We start from the raw sequence: 18,167 nt of genomic DNA on the forward strand, positions 1-18,167 counted from the left end.
AGATTTTTGACGCTAAACATTTTTAAAGATATTGTATTGAATTTGAAACCAATGATTTTACAGTGTTTTGACATTTTAATACAGTTGCTTTAAGACTAATAATCAAGACCGATCATGAACCATGTTTAGCCTATACTTGACTTAAATTCATCCGCAGCGATTGCTAACACACTAGATCAAATCGTGTCGTGAAATAGTTCGCCTGTCATCATCTACCTCTCCTCTGAATTTCGATGCCTGAATGACTTTCTTCGATGGAACACAAAATAAGTAGCTAAATTATTGCAAAATGTCAGAATGCTCTTGTGTAGGCTATACAATGAAAGCGAATGGAGACCATGCATGTCAAGCTAGATTTTAAAGGCAAGAGAATAACGGCATACATTTCACTCAGTTCCTTACATAAAGCCTCGGGGGACTTTGAATAAGCTACAGCACATGACTTCTATGTTGGACCACTGCTATGATGTTTTATGCTTATATGATTTTTGAACTTGAAAACCCCTATAGTTCCCTCCACTTTCATGATAGAAAAGCATAAACGTTCTTCAGAATAGCTTCATTTGTGATGTGAGAGCAGTATAGTTCAGTATACACAACACACACAATCAAATATATTTTAGGCCTATTTTTTTCTTTTTATTTAATTTATTTAGTATTTATTTTATTCAAAATGTTTGTTTGTTTGCAAAGGGACACAACAATTGGAAGCAAAATGTTTCAATATATAAAATAAGCATACAGCCAAATTATCTTTGCAAGCAGACTGATGTTTTAGTTTAATCAATCGTTCTTTTTTACTTTATCAGATAAACATAATTTTGTCCACAGTAATAAAAACGTATTAAGTTTTAATTGATCCCAGCAGGCACACAACGTCATAAGACGTTGATATTTGGTTAAATTTCGGTTGCGACGTCTGGTGACAAAAATTAAATGTACGTTAGGCTAAATTCAACGTCTAATGTCAACGTTAAATTGATGTCCAATACCGACGTCAGGTGACGTTGATATTTTGTTGTTTTTAGGTTGTTTAACCAAAATCCAACGTTAAGTCAACGTCAAATTGACGTTAAATACTAACGTCAACCCGATTTTAATTTTCAACCAAAATGCAATTCTGCCCAACGTCATGTCCAACGTCAATCTGACGTTATATAGACGTTCAGTGCCTGCTGGGATAAGATTGTTGTGTTTATGTTTAATGTCAATTCGTACATATTTTACGAGGTGGCTAATTCCGTACGAATTCGTACGACCACACTCGTACAAATTCATACGATTTTTTGTCAAATCGTACGTATTTTACGTGTTGCACATTCGTATGAATTTGTACGAATGACCTACACCAAACCCCGCCCCTAAACCTACCCGTCAGTGGGGGTCTAGCCAAATCGTACGAAATCGTACGAGTGAGGTCGTACAAATTCGTACGAATTAGCCACCTCGTAAAATACGTACGAATTGGTCGTGAGATAGCGTTGGATTAAAAACGACTGAACAATCGCCCAGGTGGCCATATGCACAAGAATGTAAATCCCCATTAAATAACAGAAAAAGTATGGCGCTTCTTCTGAGCGTCTGTTTCCATGGTGACACCTGGATTCGGCGTTCTGTTGAGAACGTCAGCCTTGTTTCCTTTTTGTAAGTCACTTTGGAAAAAGCTTCTGTTAAATCCAATTTACTCCCGGTCGGTTCCGTTTTTGGAACCGATAACAGCGAGTATAAAATGTTAATGCGAGGGTTTCAATCAGGGTTTATGCGAAAGTAAGTAACATTTGAATTTAAAACAGTTGGTAAAATAATTATCATTTTAAGGATAGCTCAGTGAGAATCAAGTATAGGCTTTCAGTTTACCCCGACAAAAGGGTTAGAAAACACATACGATCAATTCAAATATAGCCTATTGATAAAAACAAGACATGACTCGTTTAATTCTCTGCCTTTTATTGAGAAATTTTATTCAGACATTGAGTTGCTTAGGGGTGCCGCACAGTGTAGCGTATGAATGCCCACTAGAAGTTTAGCGGTACTTCTCAGCGAGAGCCAGGGCCAAGTTCTGGAAAAACTTGTCAACTGACATGTGAACCTCTGGGGAGAAGTCTCCAGGGAAGAGCATGCCGATGACCACGATGACATTGTGTGCGAGGATCTAGAGAAGGAAGAAACAGAAACACATTATCACACTACCATGTCCATTATGAGTAGACTCGTTTACACTACTGTGATATAGCCTACTATTGTTTTGTCATGGTGTACCTTGAAGTTGGCCGGGTCAACACGGAGCTTGAAAGCATGAAGTTCGCTCAGGGCCATCAGACCTCCCACAAGGTCGTCTATTTTTGAAACGGCATCGCCGACTGCAGCCATGATAACCTTGCCGTGCTTCTTCACTTGAGCACCCCCAGGGCTCAGGTCGGCCCAGTGAGAGAAGTAGGTCTTGGTCTGAGGGTAGACGGTCAGCATTCTGAAACGAAATAATAACAATATCATTTCGGTGAGCTAAACATTATACTTTAAGGTAATCAAATCAATTGAAACATTACATTTTTCATGCAAAGTTACCTAGAAAGTTTCTATATAGACCTGTCAATAAGTAATCTTAACCTAAATAGGAAGACAGTAGCCTAGTACAGTATTACCTGCCGAAGGCTTCAGCGCCGATTTCATCGGCCTTGGGGCTAATCTTAGCCCATAAGCCCTTCACAGCAGACTTGTCCTTATCAGAGAGACTCATTGCTGCGTCTTCTTTTTCTCAAGCTAGGTTGTCTTCAGAAAAAGATGTTGGAGAAAACGGGATTTTGTCCCACTTTTTATATAAAACTAAAGAAGGTCACACCCATTAACTCGGTCCAAACCACACCCCTTACGCGCATCACTGCTGATCCCCAACCTGTGGTGTCAAATCAAAAACGTGCCAATTTTGTGCTTCTCTTTTAATTAAGATAAGGATTTTTCTATACACACCCTTCACGCGCTATGCATATTAAGTTGTTTTATATTTTATTTTCACTTAATCACCATTTTAAACTTATGAATCAGAATTAACTTTGTTCAAATGAACTGAACCCATTTTTTTCCCCCCGAAACGTTGATAAATGATGGTGCAACTCTTGGAAAGGATGATGTGTCTAATAAAATTAATTTCAAGTAATAAATTTGAAAATCATCATCAGTTAAAAACGCTTGCAACATAATTGCATTCATCTGGTCATGCATTATAATCAAAATACATTTTTGTAACGGTACTTTGCTATTTTGCTATTTCACTGAAAAGGACTACATTTTATTGTTATGAACGTTTGTTCATGGTAACATAGTGGTTGTATAAGCGTGGTGCAAATTTGATCAGCAAAATTTGGCAGAAAAAAAACTTGTTCATGTTTAAGACATCTTACAAAACATTTTTGGACGGGGTCCGATCAGTGATGTACAGACATGTGCGTCACCTGCTCAGAGAAATTATCCAATAAGACTTTGCATCTTTTAATGGGCGGAGACACATCAAGTCAATAAATTAAACTCCGGTTTCTGAATTTCTACTAGTGATTCCTACTGGACTTAAGAAAGTACCTAAGGACACCCTAAAACGTAGACATGGTTGAGTGGACAGATGCTGAGCGAAGTGCCATCATTGGCCTGTGGGGAAAGCTCAATCCCGATGAAATCGGACCTCAGGCCCTGGCCAGGTATCATTGCATCACATTCTTACACATTCTATAAAGATTCTCTCCGTGTCAGATTATTTCAGTTACGCAGTTTATTTAATGCTGTTCTTAATGATTCTGTTTAAGGTGTCTGATCGTGTATCCCTGGACTCAGAGATATTTCGCCTCCTTCGGAAACCTGTCAAGCCCCGCTGCGATCATGGGTAACCCCAAGGTGGCAGCTCACGGGAGGACTGTGATGGGAGGTCTGGAGAGAGCCATCAAGAACATGGACAAACATCAAGGCCACCTATGCGCCACTCAGTGTGATGCACTCTGAGAAACTGCATGGTGGATCTCGACAACTTCAGGGTAGGTTTGAGCAAATACAACTAAAATTTGCGTGATGTAAATATAGAAAACTGTTGTGCTCATGTTATGTCAAATCAACTTCATCGAAAAAAACACACACACCTAATAGATCTCATGTTCTACAGCTTTTGGCTGACTGCATCACCGTGTGCGCTGCCATGAAGTTTGGCCCCTCTGCCTTCAATGCTGACGTCCAGGAGGCTTGGCAGAAGTTTCTGTGTGTCGTCGTTTCAGCTCTGTGCAGACAGTACCACTAGAGTCTCATCACCAATGAACACCAGCTGTATTGCAGAAGATTGCGGGAGCTGTTCACACAAAGATCTAACTCTTATAAAATAAGATCAATAAAATGTTGAAAGCACTTTAATGTTGTTTGCTTCCATTTATTCCAGAAAGCACTGACCAGGGCTGCGTTTCCCAAAAGCATCCTAAACTTAAGTTGATCGTAAATACTGGAGTAATCGTAAATCCCTATGGGTGCATCGTAAAGACAGAATTATGAGGTCACCTGCAGGACAAACCGTAGATTACACCTTTACCTTTATTCAAGTGCAATGTAATTATAATTAAAGCTTTTGATTGTACTTTATTGTACACTTTATTACTCGTTTGTTTGTTTTTTATTCATAAATGAAATAAAAAAGGCAGAAAAAATAGAAATACAAATCTAAATTAAATGAAAAAATAAAGTAATGTTGGAAATATGCTTCAAAGGCTGGGAAAAATAGGGATAAACTAAAACAAAAAACATGTCAATGACTTGCTGACGAAAACCAGCCATGTATTGGACCCGAAAATAACAGATATTATATACTATATAGTATAATATTAATCTATAGGTATAATATTAATCTACTATATATAATATAATATATATATTATTTATAGTAGATTCATATTATATTATACCCGAGCTGTCTGGAATGCAGCATTAGGTTAACAGTTCAATAAATGAGCTTGTAATACTATTACAGGCCATTCTACATTTACATTTCAGCACTTGACAAACGGATAGCGACTCCTAAGTAGCACACAAAGCAGGGCTACGTGCGATTGTGTTTTTGGGCAATTGACTTAACGTTGGATTTTGGTTACACAACCGAAAAACAACAAAATATCAACGTCAGCTTACGTCGGTACTGGACGTTCGTAAAACGTTTTAATGCTAGGATCAATCGTTCTCGAGAAACGCAGCCCAGAAGTCTGTATGACCAGAATTAAACTCTTAAAAGAAACATGTTCTTGATGACAAAAGAATCCTGGTCTTCAACATTTCGCTGTTCTCAACTTTTAGGAAGTTTTCGACTAGACTTAATGAGTCAGCAACTTATTTCTAAAAGAAAACCTGTCTTTCAAAGACAGTTATGAGAGATGTGCAGACTGTGGGTGTTAACCGCTTGAATTCATTGATAAAAGAAATAAAATTTATCACAACCTCCAGCGGCTGTATAGTTTCAAAATAAGCTGGCACTCTTTGGTATTTTTTATAAATATAATTGTTTTTAGTCAGTTAGTTTCTTTTTTTTGCAAATTTACTTGCAAATATGGAGAAAAAAACGTAATTTATTTTGATAAGATACATTAGTTGCAATACTTGAACAATATGCAGTTATTTGTGCCTTTTGACTCTTATAAAATAATAAAAAACAACATTCCAAGTTTCATATTAAGTTATATTGAGCCATTTTGCCATAAACGTTTTTAAAGTATCTAAAACAAAGGTAGCAGTTTAACTCTGAACCTCTTCGAGTTAACTTTGCTGAAATTGCTTTTAATTTACCCCGCATCCTTTGTGTTTTAGTTTTAATTGCATCTAATTTTTAATACAATGGCAGTTATTTTGCTTTTTGTCGTCTCCGTGTTGTCCAGCTCTGTCAAAATAAAAAAGGCACATTAGACTGCAGTCAAAAGGTAGCCTACACTCGAAAAAAAAAAAAAATAACAAGGGCTGGTTTCCTGAAACTGAAGTTGTAAAACACCCAGTGTTCAATTAGCTAACTGATGTTTTTTCATACAAAGAATAAAATTTGGCTGATGGTTGTTAGCTTTTAATTATTACCCAAAGTAGGCCTACGTCCACTGGCAAACCTTTAGACAGTAAAGGCTTAGGAGTCTATTTATAGAGAGAATGATGTGTGGTGGGGAGTTTGGGTCAAAATATATAGCAGCGATACAGCGAATAGTTGTGCTAATGAAAGACGGCACCGTCCACGGAGCCATTTACAACAGTATATGTGCACTAAAAACTTTAGTCTCCTGCCTATCATGGCAGAAGCTCCAATTATAAAAAAAATAAAAAATAAAAAATAATAATAATATTTTTTTTTTTTTTTTTCTGGTGGCTCTTTTTTTCTTTTTTCTCCACGCTTTTATTGAGTAGGCCTAGGCTATATTTCATTCAATAACAGAAGTTAGTGATTTACACCGATAATGTGATGCGGCTGCTGGGCAATCAACCCTGGTAGTGAAGACACTATGGAAAATATAGGCTACAGTATTATATGATTTTACAAATCATGCTTTCAAAGGCCAATGAAGGTGTAGCCTATGCCAGTGATACGCATGACCCGTTTGGGCATGAGTTTGAGGGTTCGCGCACTCATTTAAAAATTATATAAAATATTCAGGGTTTGTTTTGTTTGCAATTTGATCATTTTTAAGATCCCACAAGCATCATTAAGGCAATTTCCAGGGGTGTGGACTTCAGTCGCATGGCTTGGACTTTATTCTGACTCGAATTTGATGACTTGCGAATTCTACATAATTAACTTTGACTTTGACAGCAGTGACTTGAGACTTGACTTGGACTTGAGCCCTGTGGCTCGGAAAGACTTTATGATCACTCTAGACGCGTCCCTGCAGCGTGCTTGTGCTTGACCGCAATGAGCCAGAGAATGCGTTCAGGGAGCTCTGGCTGGATATAAAGCATAGGCTAATATTATGGAGTAATAGCATTACTTACAACAAAAGAATAAGAAAAACAAATGACGATTCGTGTAGCGACTATCTCCGCTCGTGACAGCGCTGCCATGTCCGTTTGATCGCCGCCCAGCGGAGCGGGAGAGACGAGAGGAGCGGCCGCGATCACTGATCATCACCTCATATTGACCGTGACCGCTGCGGTTAAATGCAAATGCTAAACAAATAATTCTCACTTCTTTTGTTTGGGCAAGTGGCAAAAATGATCCATTAAAATATAATTTGAAAAACTGTTTCTTTCACCAAATGAGCATTGTATGTAACTCAATTTTTCTCCATCTTCACCAGGCACTCACTTTCATGTCACTTTCATTTCTTTCGGGATGAATGAATGCATTCATGTGTTGTAAATCCAGTCTAAATTTAGTGATCAACTATGCACATTATAAACGTAACATCCCAGCTAACAATTTGTGGTTCCCATAACGTTCCTGGGACTTTAGTTTTTGGTTCCCAGAACGTTTTTGGTTCCCAGAACGTTAGTTTTTATGGTTTGTTTTTGGTTAGCCAGGAAAGTTTTCTTAACGTTCCCAGAACGTAAGTTTTTGGTTCCCAGAATGTTATTCTATTCCCATAACGTTATTCTAACGTTAATTTAACATTCTAACGTTAATTTAACCCCTAACCTCTTTACTCCGATATGATCACCCCGCTGCACGTCAGTATTCATCCAGCACACTCATGACCCAGTAGCCTATAGTATAAGCAGCATGGAAATGATTTGTATGGACGCCTAATCAGTATTATAAAAACCACATCTTGTTTTTATCTATTGTTTAAGTAATAATCTGAACACATCAACCATCATATGTAAAATTAAATAAGATTAAATCTGTCTATTAATATGTAAGATTACAGAGTAATTTACCCAGATTTTACATTTCTTCAGCACCAAATAAAAATGACTTCAACACAATGTATTCTTCATAAAATAAGACATTTATTCACAGATATATACAGTGCCCTCCATAAGTATTGGAACAGTAAAGAAAAAATTGTTCTGTTTGCTGTGGAGTCAAGAAATCTGTAAATATGATTAAAAGATGAATATGAGACAAAACTACAGAATGTCACATTTTTTACTGGGTGATTACTGAATGATCAGCACTTTACACAAATGTATGTAACTATTGGCACAAAGATGTTTTACCAAAGATCAGCACTTTTACAGTTTCATCTCCCTTTTTGATGTAAGCATAACTATTGGAACAGTCTGCATTCTAAGTCTTGCATTTGACGATGACACACACAAACCAGGAAGCGACTCTGAAAGAAAAGCAAGCAATTTGGATGCTAAAAGAAAAGTGGAAGTAAATTAGAACTAAAGGAAAAACAAAGGGCATGGAGAAATCAAGAGTTTGGAAACTACCGGCGACATCAGCATCCAACGACGACCTGATTGGCTGAGAAAAACAACAGTAGTTCTTGACAGACAAATCTTAAAAGCTGTGAAAATGAATCCTAAAATACATGTCTGTAAAATCACCAGCAACCTCCAGAAAGCTGGGGTGATGTTCTGTCAATCTACAGTCCGCAGGAGAATTTGACACAGAATTACAGAAGCTACAACGCAAGATGCAAACCTCTGATCAGCACCAAAAATAGAAAGGCAAGATTCTTCACAAATGTGAGCCAGTAGAGTTTTGGAACTGAGTTGATGGATCGATGAGACAAAGATTAACCTTTATCTAAGTGATTGGAAAGCAAAAGTGTGGAGAAATAAAGGGAACTGCAAATGACCCTAAGCATACAACCTCATCTGTAAAGCTTGGTGGAGGTGGTGTCATGGCATGGGCATGCATGGCTGTCTCTAGAACAGGACCTCTTCATTTTAATGATGACTTAATTATGGCAGTAGCAGAATGAATTTGGAAGGGTACAAAATCATCTTGGCTACCAATATTCAAGAAAATGCCACCAAACTCATTAGAAAGCACTTAATATTGGATCAGGACAATGACCCAAAACACCCTGCCAGTTCAGTCAAGGACTTTATCAGGGCAAAGAAATGTAAAGTCTTAGATTGCCCAAATCAATCTCCAGATTTAAATCTGATTGAACATTAATTTCACCAGCTGAAAAGGAGACTAAAGACAAAAACTACCCAATACAAGCTAACTGGCTGCATTAAAGGCTTTTCAAAGCATAAGACCAAGAGTCTGGTGATGTCTATGGGTTGCAAACTTACTGCTCTGATTGCATGCAAGGGATCTGCAACTAAATATTAGCTTTTAATCTTTTACATCTGCCTTAAATTCAACTGTTCCAATACTTGTGCTCACATCAAATAGTGGGATGAACTCTAAAAGTGCTGTCCCTTTTTTTGGTAAAACCGTGTGTCAAAAGACCTAATAATAAAATTTGACATTCTGTAATTTTTGTCGCATATTCATCATATTTGCAAATGTCTTGACTCCACAGCAGAGAAAGCAGTTTTGTCTTTACTGTTCCAATACTTATGGAGGGCACTGTATATATATATAAAATATATATAAAATAAAAAAAATTACTTGACTTAAAGTAGGATATCAGTACATTCATTCTTACCACTGAAGTGTACAGTTTGTGCAGCGGGACCTTCTTTTGATCCGTAAACAAAAACCTCTCGCTTAACATCAAGTTCTCTTCAGTTAGGCACTTTAAATCGCTCCGAAATCATATTTACTCTCATAAATATATTGATTTTAAGCTATCATTTAATAAAGAGATCAATAAACGAGCGAGTCAGTCAGCCAGTAAAACGAAAAATGGCCTTCATTTTTTAATTCTGCGAGCGCGCGACTCTCTGTGGAAGACAGGTGAAAGCGCGTGCTGGAGAAGCGCGTGCAGATCAGAGGTGCGCAGTAAATGAAGATTAAACAAACCAAAGAATTTTTGATTTCTGTTATCACTCTACGCTTAACCCTGGCTTAATATTATAATTTAAATCGCGTTTTGATTGAGCATTAAACGAATTTCAGGGCTCTGTAGGCTATAGGTCATTACACATTAACATCTGCGACGTTTTCATTGGAAAGATAGTTTTATAGGGTTATAAAAATAACCTGAGAATAACCATTAGGGAACGTTCTCTATAATTTATTTTTAGGTTATTTAAAAATAACCACCATGCAATGTTCTGGGAACTTTATTTTATGGTTACAAAAAATATAACCTGAAAAGAACGTTTCTCTATTTAGTTCCCAAAAAAATAACCAAACGGGAACCAAAAACTAACGTTAGGGGAACGTTTTTGCTGCTGCCAATTTTTGCTGCGGGCACCCAAGGAGCAGTTGGGGGTTCAGTGCCTTGCTCAAGGGCACCTCAGTCATGGTATTGAAGGTGGGAGAGCGCTGTACATTCACTCCAGCCGCCGACAATCCCTGCCGGTACGAGACTCGAACCCGCAACCTATCGGTTACGACTACGAGTCCACAGAGGTGGGAGTAAGTCACACATGTGCAAGTCACAGGTAAGTCTCAAATCTTAACCTTCAAGTCTCAAGCAAGTCCAAATCATTTTTTGTGAGAATCAAGTCAAGTCAAGTCAAGTCACTGCTTTTTTCAAGCAATTCAAGTGAATACATAGTATGGGTCAAGCAAGTCACTGTCAAATCATGCAAATGTTTGATGATTTAACTGAATTTATATATTAAAATAACTTAAAACTACAGTAGTTATGGACTATGGGAGTTTTATTTGCATCAAAACAAAATTGCAATATCCATTTTTACTCAAAAAGTCTACATATAGCTGAGTTGTTAATACAATAAAAATCTAAAATAAATAAATAAATAAAAATTAAAACTAAGATGTAAATGTAACTGAAATTAGTCCAACATAAAAGCATGAAAAATATTTAGGTACAGCTGTTTCAATATGCCTCAAACATTGAAGAAAACCATGAAAAAGTATTAAACAATTCACGTAAAATGGTTTCTATGTCACCAAATGGGATTCTTCAAACAAGCATCACCTTTATGTGACATGAACACATCATTAAAGGGATACTGCACCCCAAAATGAAAATTTTGTCATTAATCACTTACTCCCATGTCGTTCCAAACCCGTAAAAGCTTCGTTCATCTTTGGAACACAATTTAAGATATTTTGGATGAAAACCGTGACCGTCTTGTGACTGTCCCATAGACTGCCAAGTAAAATACACTGTCAAGGTCCAGAAAAGTATGAAAAGCATCATCAGAATAGTCCATCTGCCATCAGTGGTATATGAAGCGACAAGAATACTTTTTGTACACGAAGAAAACAAAAATAACGACTTTGTTCAACAAGTCTTCTCCTCTGTGTCTCTCCAAAACAGCGTAGCACCATTTTGGAGAATATGAGCTGAACTCAAACTGCGTACGCTGTGTGGGGGTAAGTGATTAATGACAATTTTAATTTTGGGGTGGAGTATCCCTTTAACTTAGATCCTTCGTTTTTAACAAAAGAATAACAACAAGAAAAAATATTGATAATTGAATCACACAAACCTTGCACCTGTTTATAATGTACATTATTAATTTGTGTGAGTGTGTTTGAGGGAGAGAGAGAGAGAGAGAGAGAGAGAGAGAGAGAGAGAGAGGTGATTTGAGTGAGTGTGATTTATTAATATTTGTGAGTGAATGTGTGTGCACGAGTATGTGCGCATGGTTGTGCTTGCAAGTTTTTTTTGTTTTTGTTTTTTGTGTATGCATGGTTGGGTTCGCAACTGTATGATTTTTTTCTTTTATGCATCCCCATAAATTATCCATAGGCTTTTTCACTCAAAGAGTAACACTGAATACCAATTATATTAGACAATACTGTACACATGCTACTGCCAAAAAAATAACTGACATTTCCTTATAAACAGTGAATAAACATTTACAATGCATTCCACTTGCAAAAAAAATACATTAGATACTGCTCACAAATTCTCAATAAAACTGTTTTCACTGGTATATATTTCTGTTTCTGTTGTAAAACAACGGGATGAATATGAAAGAGACTGAAAGCGGCCCATTAAGACTACCAGCTCTCCGTTAGATGTTAATCTGCACAAAAATCCTGATTCATAATCATGATGTTGTCTAATGAAATCAAATACACATAAGATAAAGACAATGACTGTGCTGTGATTTCGGCTATATTTACATGTAAATAGAGTTAGAAGTGACAGGATATCTTGTTTAACCTAAAGCGCTGCTCCTCTCAGCCTCTCGCTGAACAGAGCTGACGCAGCGTGTGCGCGCGCTAGGAAAGAGAGACCTCGAGCTCGTGCGGCAGTACTGGCGAGTCTCAGAAACTAAATAAGGTTTGTCCAAGAAGTCACTAGATTTGTCGCTAGGAGGGTTTTATTTTTTTTTTTATTTTGGAAAAAAAGTCGCTAAATCTATTGACAAAGTCGCTAAGTTGCAACACTGTGCATGCTCTGCGTGACTGCTGCGTCACTTGGTTAGGTTGCAGTGCGTTCAAAAACAAACAGATATTTATTGAACGAAAGATGATAAGACAATAAATACGTTAAATGACTTATTTCAAGTCATTTAACTCAAGTCCGAGTCAAGTCTTAAATCATTCATATCAAGTCAAGTTTTTTATGAATATTTGTCAAGCAAGTCTCAAGTCCTAAAATTTGCGACTTAAGTCTGACTCGAGTCCCCCACCTCTGCAAGTCCAACTCTCTAACCGTTAGGCCACGACTTCCCCAACACTTATAAAGGCTCAAATAATGGCTTATATAAAAACCTACAAGCATATCAAGTCTGTTGCAGTTGTTATTTCTATGAAATTTTGTCTTTGCTCTTCTATTTTTTTTTTTTTTTTTTTTTTTTCACTGCTTGTCCTGTTTTGGCACAATCCCTTAATTGAACTTGAGTAGTTTTACTAAGGTCATCCATCTCACATTAAATGAACTGCAATGTCAAACATATTTTTGATATTTAGTTTTTCCTGATAAAATTACTTTAAATTTGATATGGCAAATAATACTGAGACACTAATTTGGGCAAAGAGCACTAATGACTTGTTTAAGACTTGAATCTTAAAGTTGAGGACTTTGACTCGTGACTTGTCTTTCTTGAATCGGGACTTGACTAGAGACTTGAATGCAAAGACTCTAGACTTACTTGTGATTTGCAAAACAAATTGCCAATTTCAACTATTACTTCTTGTTGGAAAGCACTCTTACCAAAATGTTTTTCTGTTGGACTTGTTTAGGCCTATGTTTTTTATTTTTATTTTTTTTGTTAAAAGCGGTTAAATTGTTAAGTAGTTATGTTATATTTGCTTGTATAGATATATAGATACTTTAAAAACGGGGTTTGGTGTCATGATTGTGAGCTTGCAATTGGGTCTGAGGGAGTTTGGGCGGGACTTTGATACCGGGCTCTACCTCACTACTGCGCAGACTCGGGTCCAAATGACGTAATTTTCGCAAGATGACAGCGGCCATACTAAATGAATCCTTCACAATTCTTATTTGTGCATCCTCTTTCCTCGCGTCTTAGCTCCACCCCTTCAGGACTGAGGGAGTGAGGGATACAAGTAAAAGACGCGAGGATGGAGTGAAATCAAGTGAAAAGATTTATCCTCTCTTCCTTTAGCGTCACTTCTAAACGTCATCAGCTGCGCTAAATGCCCTGAGGTTGTTAAAGTTTTGTAATTTAAGACAATCATATAAATATTAAAGGATTAGTTCACTTTCAAATTAAAATTTCCTGATAATTTACTCACCCCCCGTGTCATCCAAGATGTTTATGTATTTCTTTCTTCAGTTGAAAAGAAATTAAGGTTTTTGATGAAAACATTCCAGGATTTTTTTCCCCTTAAAATGTACTCCAATGAACTCCCAAACGGTTGAAGGTCAAAATTACAGTTTCAGTGCAGCTTAGCTGCATCATCTCACCTTGAAGTTTACAGGGTCTAGGCGAACCTTAGTGTCATGGAGATCACTCAAGGAGCTCAGTCCACCCCATAAGATAATCCATTTTGCCCAGAACATCAGTGATGGCTCCCCATCACATGTTTGCCGTGTTTCTTCACCTGGGACGAGCTAAGAGACTAATCATACCACTGAGAAAAATATATTAGTCTGAGGGTAGACAGCATGCATTCTGTGGGAAAGAGAAGAATCCGTTTGTATTATTTATATAGTTTTATTGGAAGTCAAAAAATTAATTTACATAAGTCAAATTTAAATATAGAGCTCTTACCTTCCCAGAGCTTCTTGGCATATGGAATCGGACTTATTAGAGATTTTACCCCAGAATGCATTGACCAAGCCTTTATCCTTAGCTGTCAAACTCATTTTCTGATCCTTTCCACCTTGTTATTACAAGAGTAGAGTTTTAAGGTGTAGGATAAGGACTTTTTATAACGCGCAAGTGCTGCCACACCCAACATCTCACCAGCTCCACCTCTAACACTTCAGCCAATAATTAAGCTTCGGGCGATTTTAGTCACTTAATTTCATCATTCATTATTTGATCAAAATTTTTGAATGGTATTTATTTATTTATTATTCTTTTTTTTCAGATTTATTTTATTTATTTTTTAAATGAAGGGAGGGAAAATGGCCTACGAATCTATTTGTGTCGATGAACAAAGTGATCCTAAATATCCTAAAAACATTTGCCCAAAATACAGCATCGAACAAAACAATTTACTGAAAGACTGCGACCAGGAAGGAAAATGTAGGCTATTTGTTTGTTTGCGTGTGTGTGTGAGATAATACTGTACTTGCGTTTTTTTTATTAATTAAACAGTAAGATATAATTTCAGTCCACTGTCTTTGCACTTAGGCTAAAAAGATGCTTTGGGGTCATTTTGGGGACACCAAATGGGCACCTAAAGGGTGGAGCAACTAAAAAAAGAACAGGACATCACTGTTATCAAAGTTTACCAAATTAAGAACATTATGAAATGGGAGGAGCGGGTCTGAATGTCTAGATAAAGCAAAAAGAGCTGGCACTCGTTCAAATTAAAAACTTTAATTATCTAAATGCGTTCGTTTTGGTTTAATTTAACGTTAGATATAACCAACGCGAGCTTTTCATCTATAGAGTTTTTGCCACCGATTAAGTTGTCCAACCTGGTTTTTTTTTTTTTCGGGGAGAAATATATTTCAAACATCACAAAATAATTATGGATTATTTTGTGATGTTTGAAATATATTTCTGACAAATCTGACTTTGCAGTTTCTAATCAAAATGTAGCATTAGCTCGGATCGGGTCCAAATATGAACAACCACACAGCCAATCAGTCTCAGCGCCTGATGTGGGAGCGGAGAGTGCGAGTATAAATAAAAACTCCTCCGCGAGCTATCTCTCTATGTTCAGCATTCACAACTCGTTTAAAAAAGTAAAGACATAATCACAATGGTGGAGTGGTCAGATTCTGAGCGCAGTACTATTGCGAGTGTCTGGGGCAAAATCAACGTCGATGTCGATGAAATCGGACCCCAGGCTCTGGCAAGGTTAATCTGATATTGTGTAAAAGATCATATAGGCCTATATACCAGGTTGTTTATTTAGTGATGCATTTTAAATAGACTTTGGATTTATGTATTTTCATTGTTTCATATGACAGGGGTGCTGATTGTTTATCCCTGACTCAAAGGTATTTGGGTGCCTTTGGAAACCTTTCCAGTGCAGCTGCAATCCTGGGCAATCCCAAGGTTTTCAGAGCATGGCAGAACAGTGCTAAATGCGTTGGACAAAGCCGTGAAGAACTTGGATAACATCAAAGGCACTTACTCTTAACTCAGCCAGCTGCACTGCGACAAACTCAACGTCGGTCCAGATAACTTCAGGGTACATGCTACTTCTTTATTTTCTAAGTTTTGAGCTTGTTAATGGGGATATCACAACACCTCCGTAATACAGTTATGACTTGCCTAACAAATGCACATGTTCAGGGTCGTGCAGAGACCTTTTGGAGGGGTGGGTGCTCAAAGTATAAAAGGGGCATATGGAATACGGCTTGAAATAGCGCTGTGCTCCTTGCTGATCCGTGTATCGAAACGGATGCTTCTGTAGCAGCAAATGCCGTGAATAAGTTTTGAAAAAGAAACACAGAACAGAAAAGACCATTTTAAGTTTAAAAGTTAAAGAATTTTTTCTTTGCATCTCTTAATTACTCTGTAATTAGAAACTGAATTATGTTGTTTTTTATATTATTATTATTATGGTGTTTTTGTTGTAGAAAAAAAAAACTGTCTTATTTAAAATAGAATTCTATTCTGAATTTATTCACTTTTTGAATGATAATGAAAACAGGATTGATAAGTATAATTCGGAGGATGAAAAAATCAGTATAAGTTTTACCAGCGTTGTGATAATTATTTTTAAGGCACTCTATGATTTTTAAATAAATACTGTAATAATAATAGTTCAAAGTACGAATAGTGTTTTAGTCAGATAACTTCAAAAGGCAAGACCCCTCGACGCCCTTTAAACTTTTCCCAATCAAACCGCAAGAACGAAAGAGAACAGGCACCTTTGTTTATATTGCTTTGTGTAGAACTACGTTAGCTGCATTTTACATATTTAATAAATATTTTGTTTTAATAAAATGTAAATTCGCCCCCTGCACTTTATTCGAGCAGGTGTGTTCACGTAGAGAACGTTCTATATTTAAATCTAGATTTGAAATCAAAGAGACAAGATAGTCTATGACTTGGTATTTTATCTGTATCCAAAATGAGGCGATGTGAACATTACAGAGCGCTGAACACTGTCATGCAGTGCATGTTTCATTCATACCAAATTTAGGCTTTAAAAAACATATAAAAAAGTTAACAAATACAATAAAATTTAATATGGCACAGTTCAGACACATTCGAAATTCCTTTACAATCGAGGCCTCAGGGGCCTATCTAAATGCAATGATTGTTCCTCATTTTCGATATTGTATGACAAGTTGGTCACAGGCTCCTAAAACTGCCCGCAAGCCACTTGAGTCATTATATAAAAGCTCTCTAAAGATTCACGATAAGAAAAGCAGACGATTCCATCACTGTCATATTCTTGTGAAATACCAATTTCTCAGCTTTGAAAATCTGATAATTCACAAAAATCTGTGTTTGATGTATAAGATCCTTTATGACAACGCTGCTCCTCCACTAAAAGAATTCATATCTTTGGGCTCTGAAACAACAGCTCGAGCCACAAGATCAATGCGAGGTGAATGCAGGATCCCTAAACGCAGGACAGCATTTGGAAACTCTGCTTTTTCTTGTATGGCCACTCGTCAGTGGAATATGTTGCCTACAGAGCTAAAAAAAAAAAAAAGCACAAATTCTTACATGTTCATACGCCAAGCAAAGAAATGGCTTTTATCAAATCAAATTTGTCCCCACATGTGACCAGATATATGTATGTGTGTGTGTAATTGTGTGTTCTAAGTATATGAACATGAGGTGTGAACATGAACTTTTGTACATTTTTTTTTTTTTTTTTTTTTTTTTTGTGTAAAGTGTAAATCTTATTACTCATGTATGGTTTTTATATATTGTAGCTTAACATCAGCCTGCCCAGGGACTACGGGTGAAAATTATCTCTTGAGCTAAAACCCGGTACTATGCATCTCTCCCTTTGAGGTTAATGTTTATTGTACGCTGTCCCTGTTTCTTTAAATAAAGGAAAAAAAAAAACAAATAGAAGCTGGGGGGCGGTGTGAGCTCTAGAGCAGTAAGTCCAAAACAGACTCATAGAAGTAATACTTTTGTGGGGGGATACCTATTATTGATATGGGCATATGGATATATGCTGTAATACGTGTTTACTGATGAAACGCTAAGACAATAAAACACACGATTGCGAAAATATATAGTTTATGTGTGTTTTTCAAGTTATATCCAGGTAATAAATAAACTATATGAATAATGCAGTACTGATTGACATATCATTTAGTATAGAAATTATTTAATATATTTCCTGAACATTGAACAAAATATTATAGCCCCTTGCTGCAGGTAGCATTACTTCCACAGCCTACACACAGCAATATAAACAACAGCTGTGCGCTCTCTTCATGCGTTCTTGTAAAATAATAATAATTTAATAATATAAGTAAACAAACACACCGCTGAGGACTCCACTTACCGGCAGTTGCGGACGTTATTGAAGGCATCTGGTAGTGCATTAAATAACTAAAGGTGTCTGAACCTTTGGGATCGACCCAAATGAGATCGTCAGGTGAAAGGTC

General features: G+C 36.9%; 1 protein-coding gene and 1 pseudogene across 1 annotated transcript; one reads left to right on the plus strand and one right to left on the minus strand.

Annotated features, from left to right (window-relative positions):
- Nucleotides 1-1,930: 1,930 nt before the first annotated feature.
- LOC109056206 (hemoglobin subunit alpha-like) lies at nt 1,931-2,807 on the minus strand. Its single transcript, XM_019073439.2, has 3 exons — nt 2,643-2,807; nt 2,260-2,467; nt 1,931-2,152 (listed from the first exon to the last, which is right to left on the minus strand). Exons 1-3 carry the CDS (start codon nt 2,735-2,737, stop codon nt 2,024-2,026), a joined length of 432 nt encoding a protein of 143 aa, XP_018928984.1. The 5' UTR covers nt 2,738-2,807; the 3' UTR covers nt 1,931-2,023.
- A 732-nt stretch (nt 2,808-3,539) lies between these two features.
- LOC122133847 lies at nt 3,540-4,380 on the plus strand (annotated as a pseudogene).
- Nucleotides 4,381-18,167: the final 13,787 nt, after the last annotated feature.

The sequence above is a fragment of the Cyprinus carpio genome, chromosome A3 (genome assembly GCF_018340385.1).
Source record: "Cyprinus carpio isolate SPL01 chromosome A3, ASM1834038v1, whole genome shotgun sequence".
NCBI classification, from domain to species: Eukaryota; Metazoa; Chordata; class Actinopteri; order Cypriniformes; family Cyprinidae; genus Cyprinus; species Cyprinus carpio.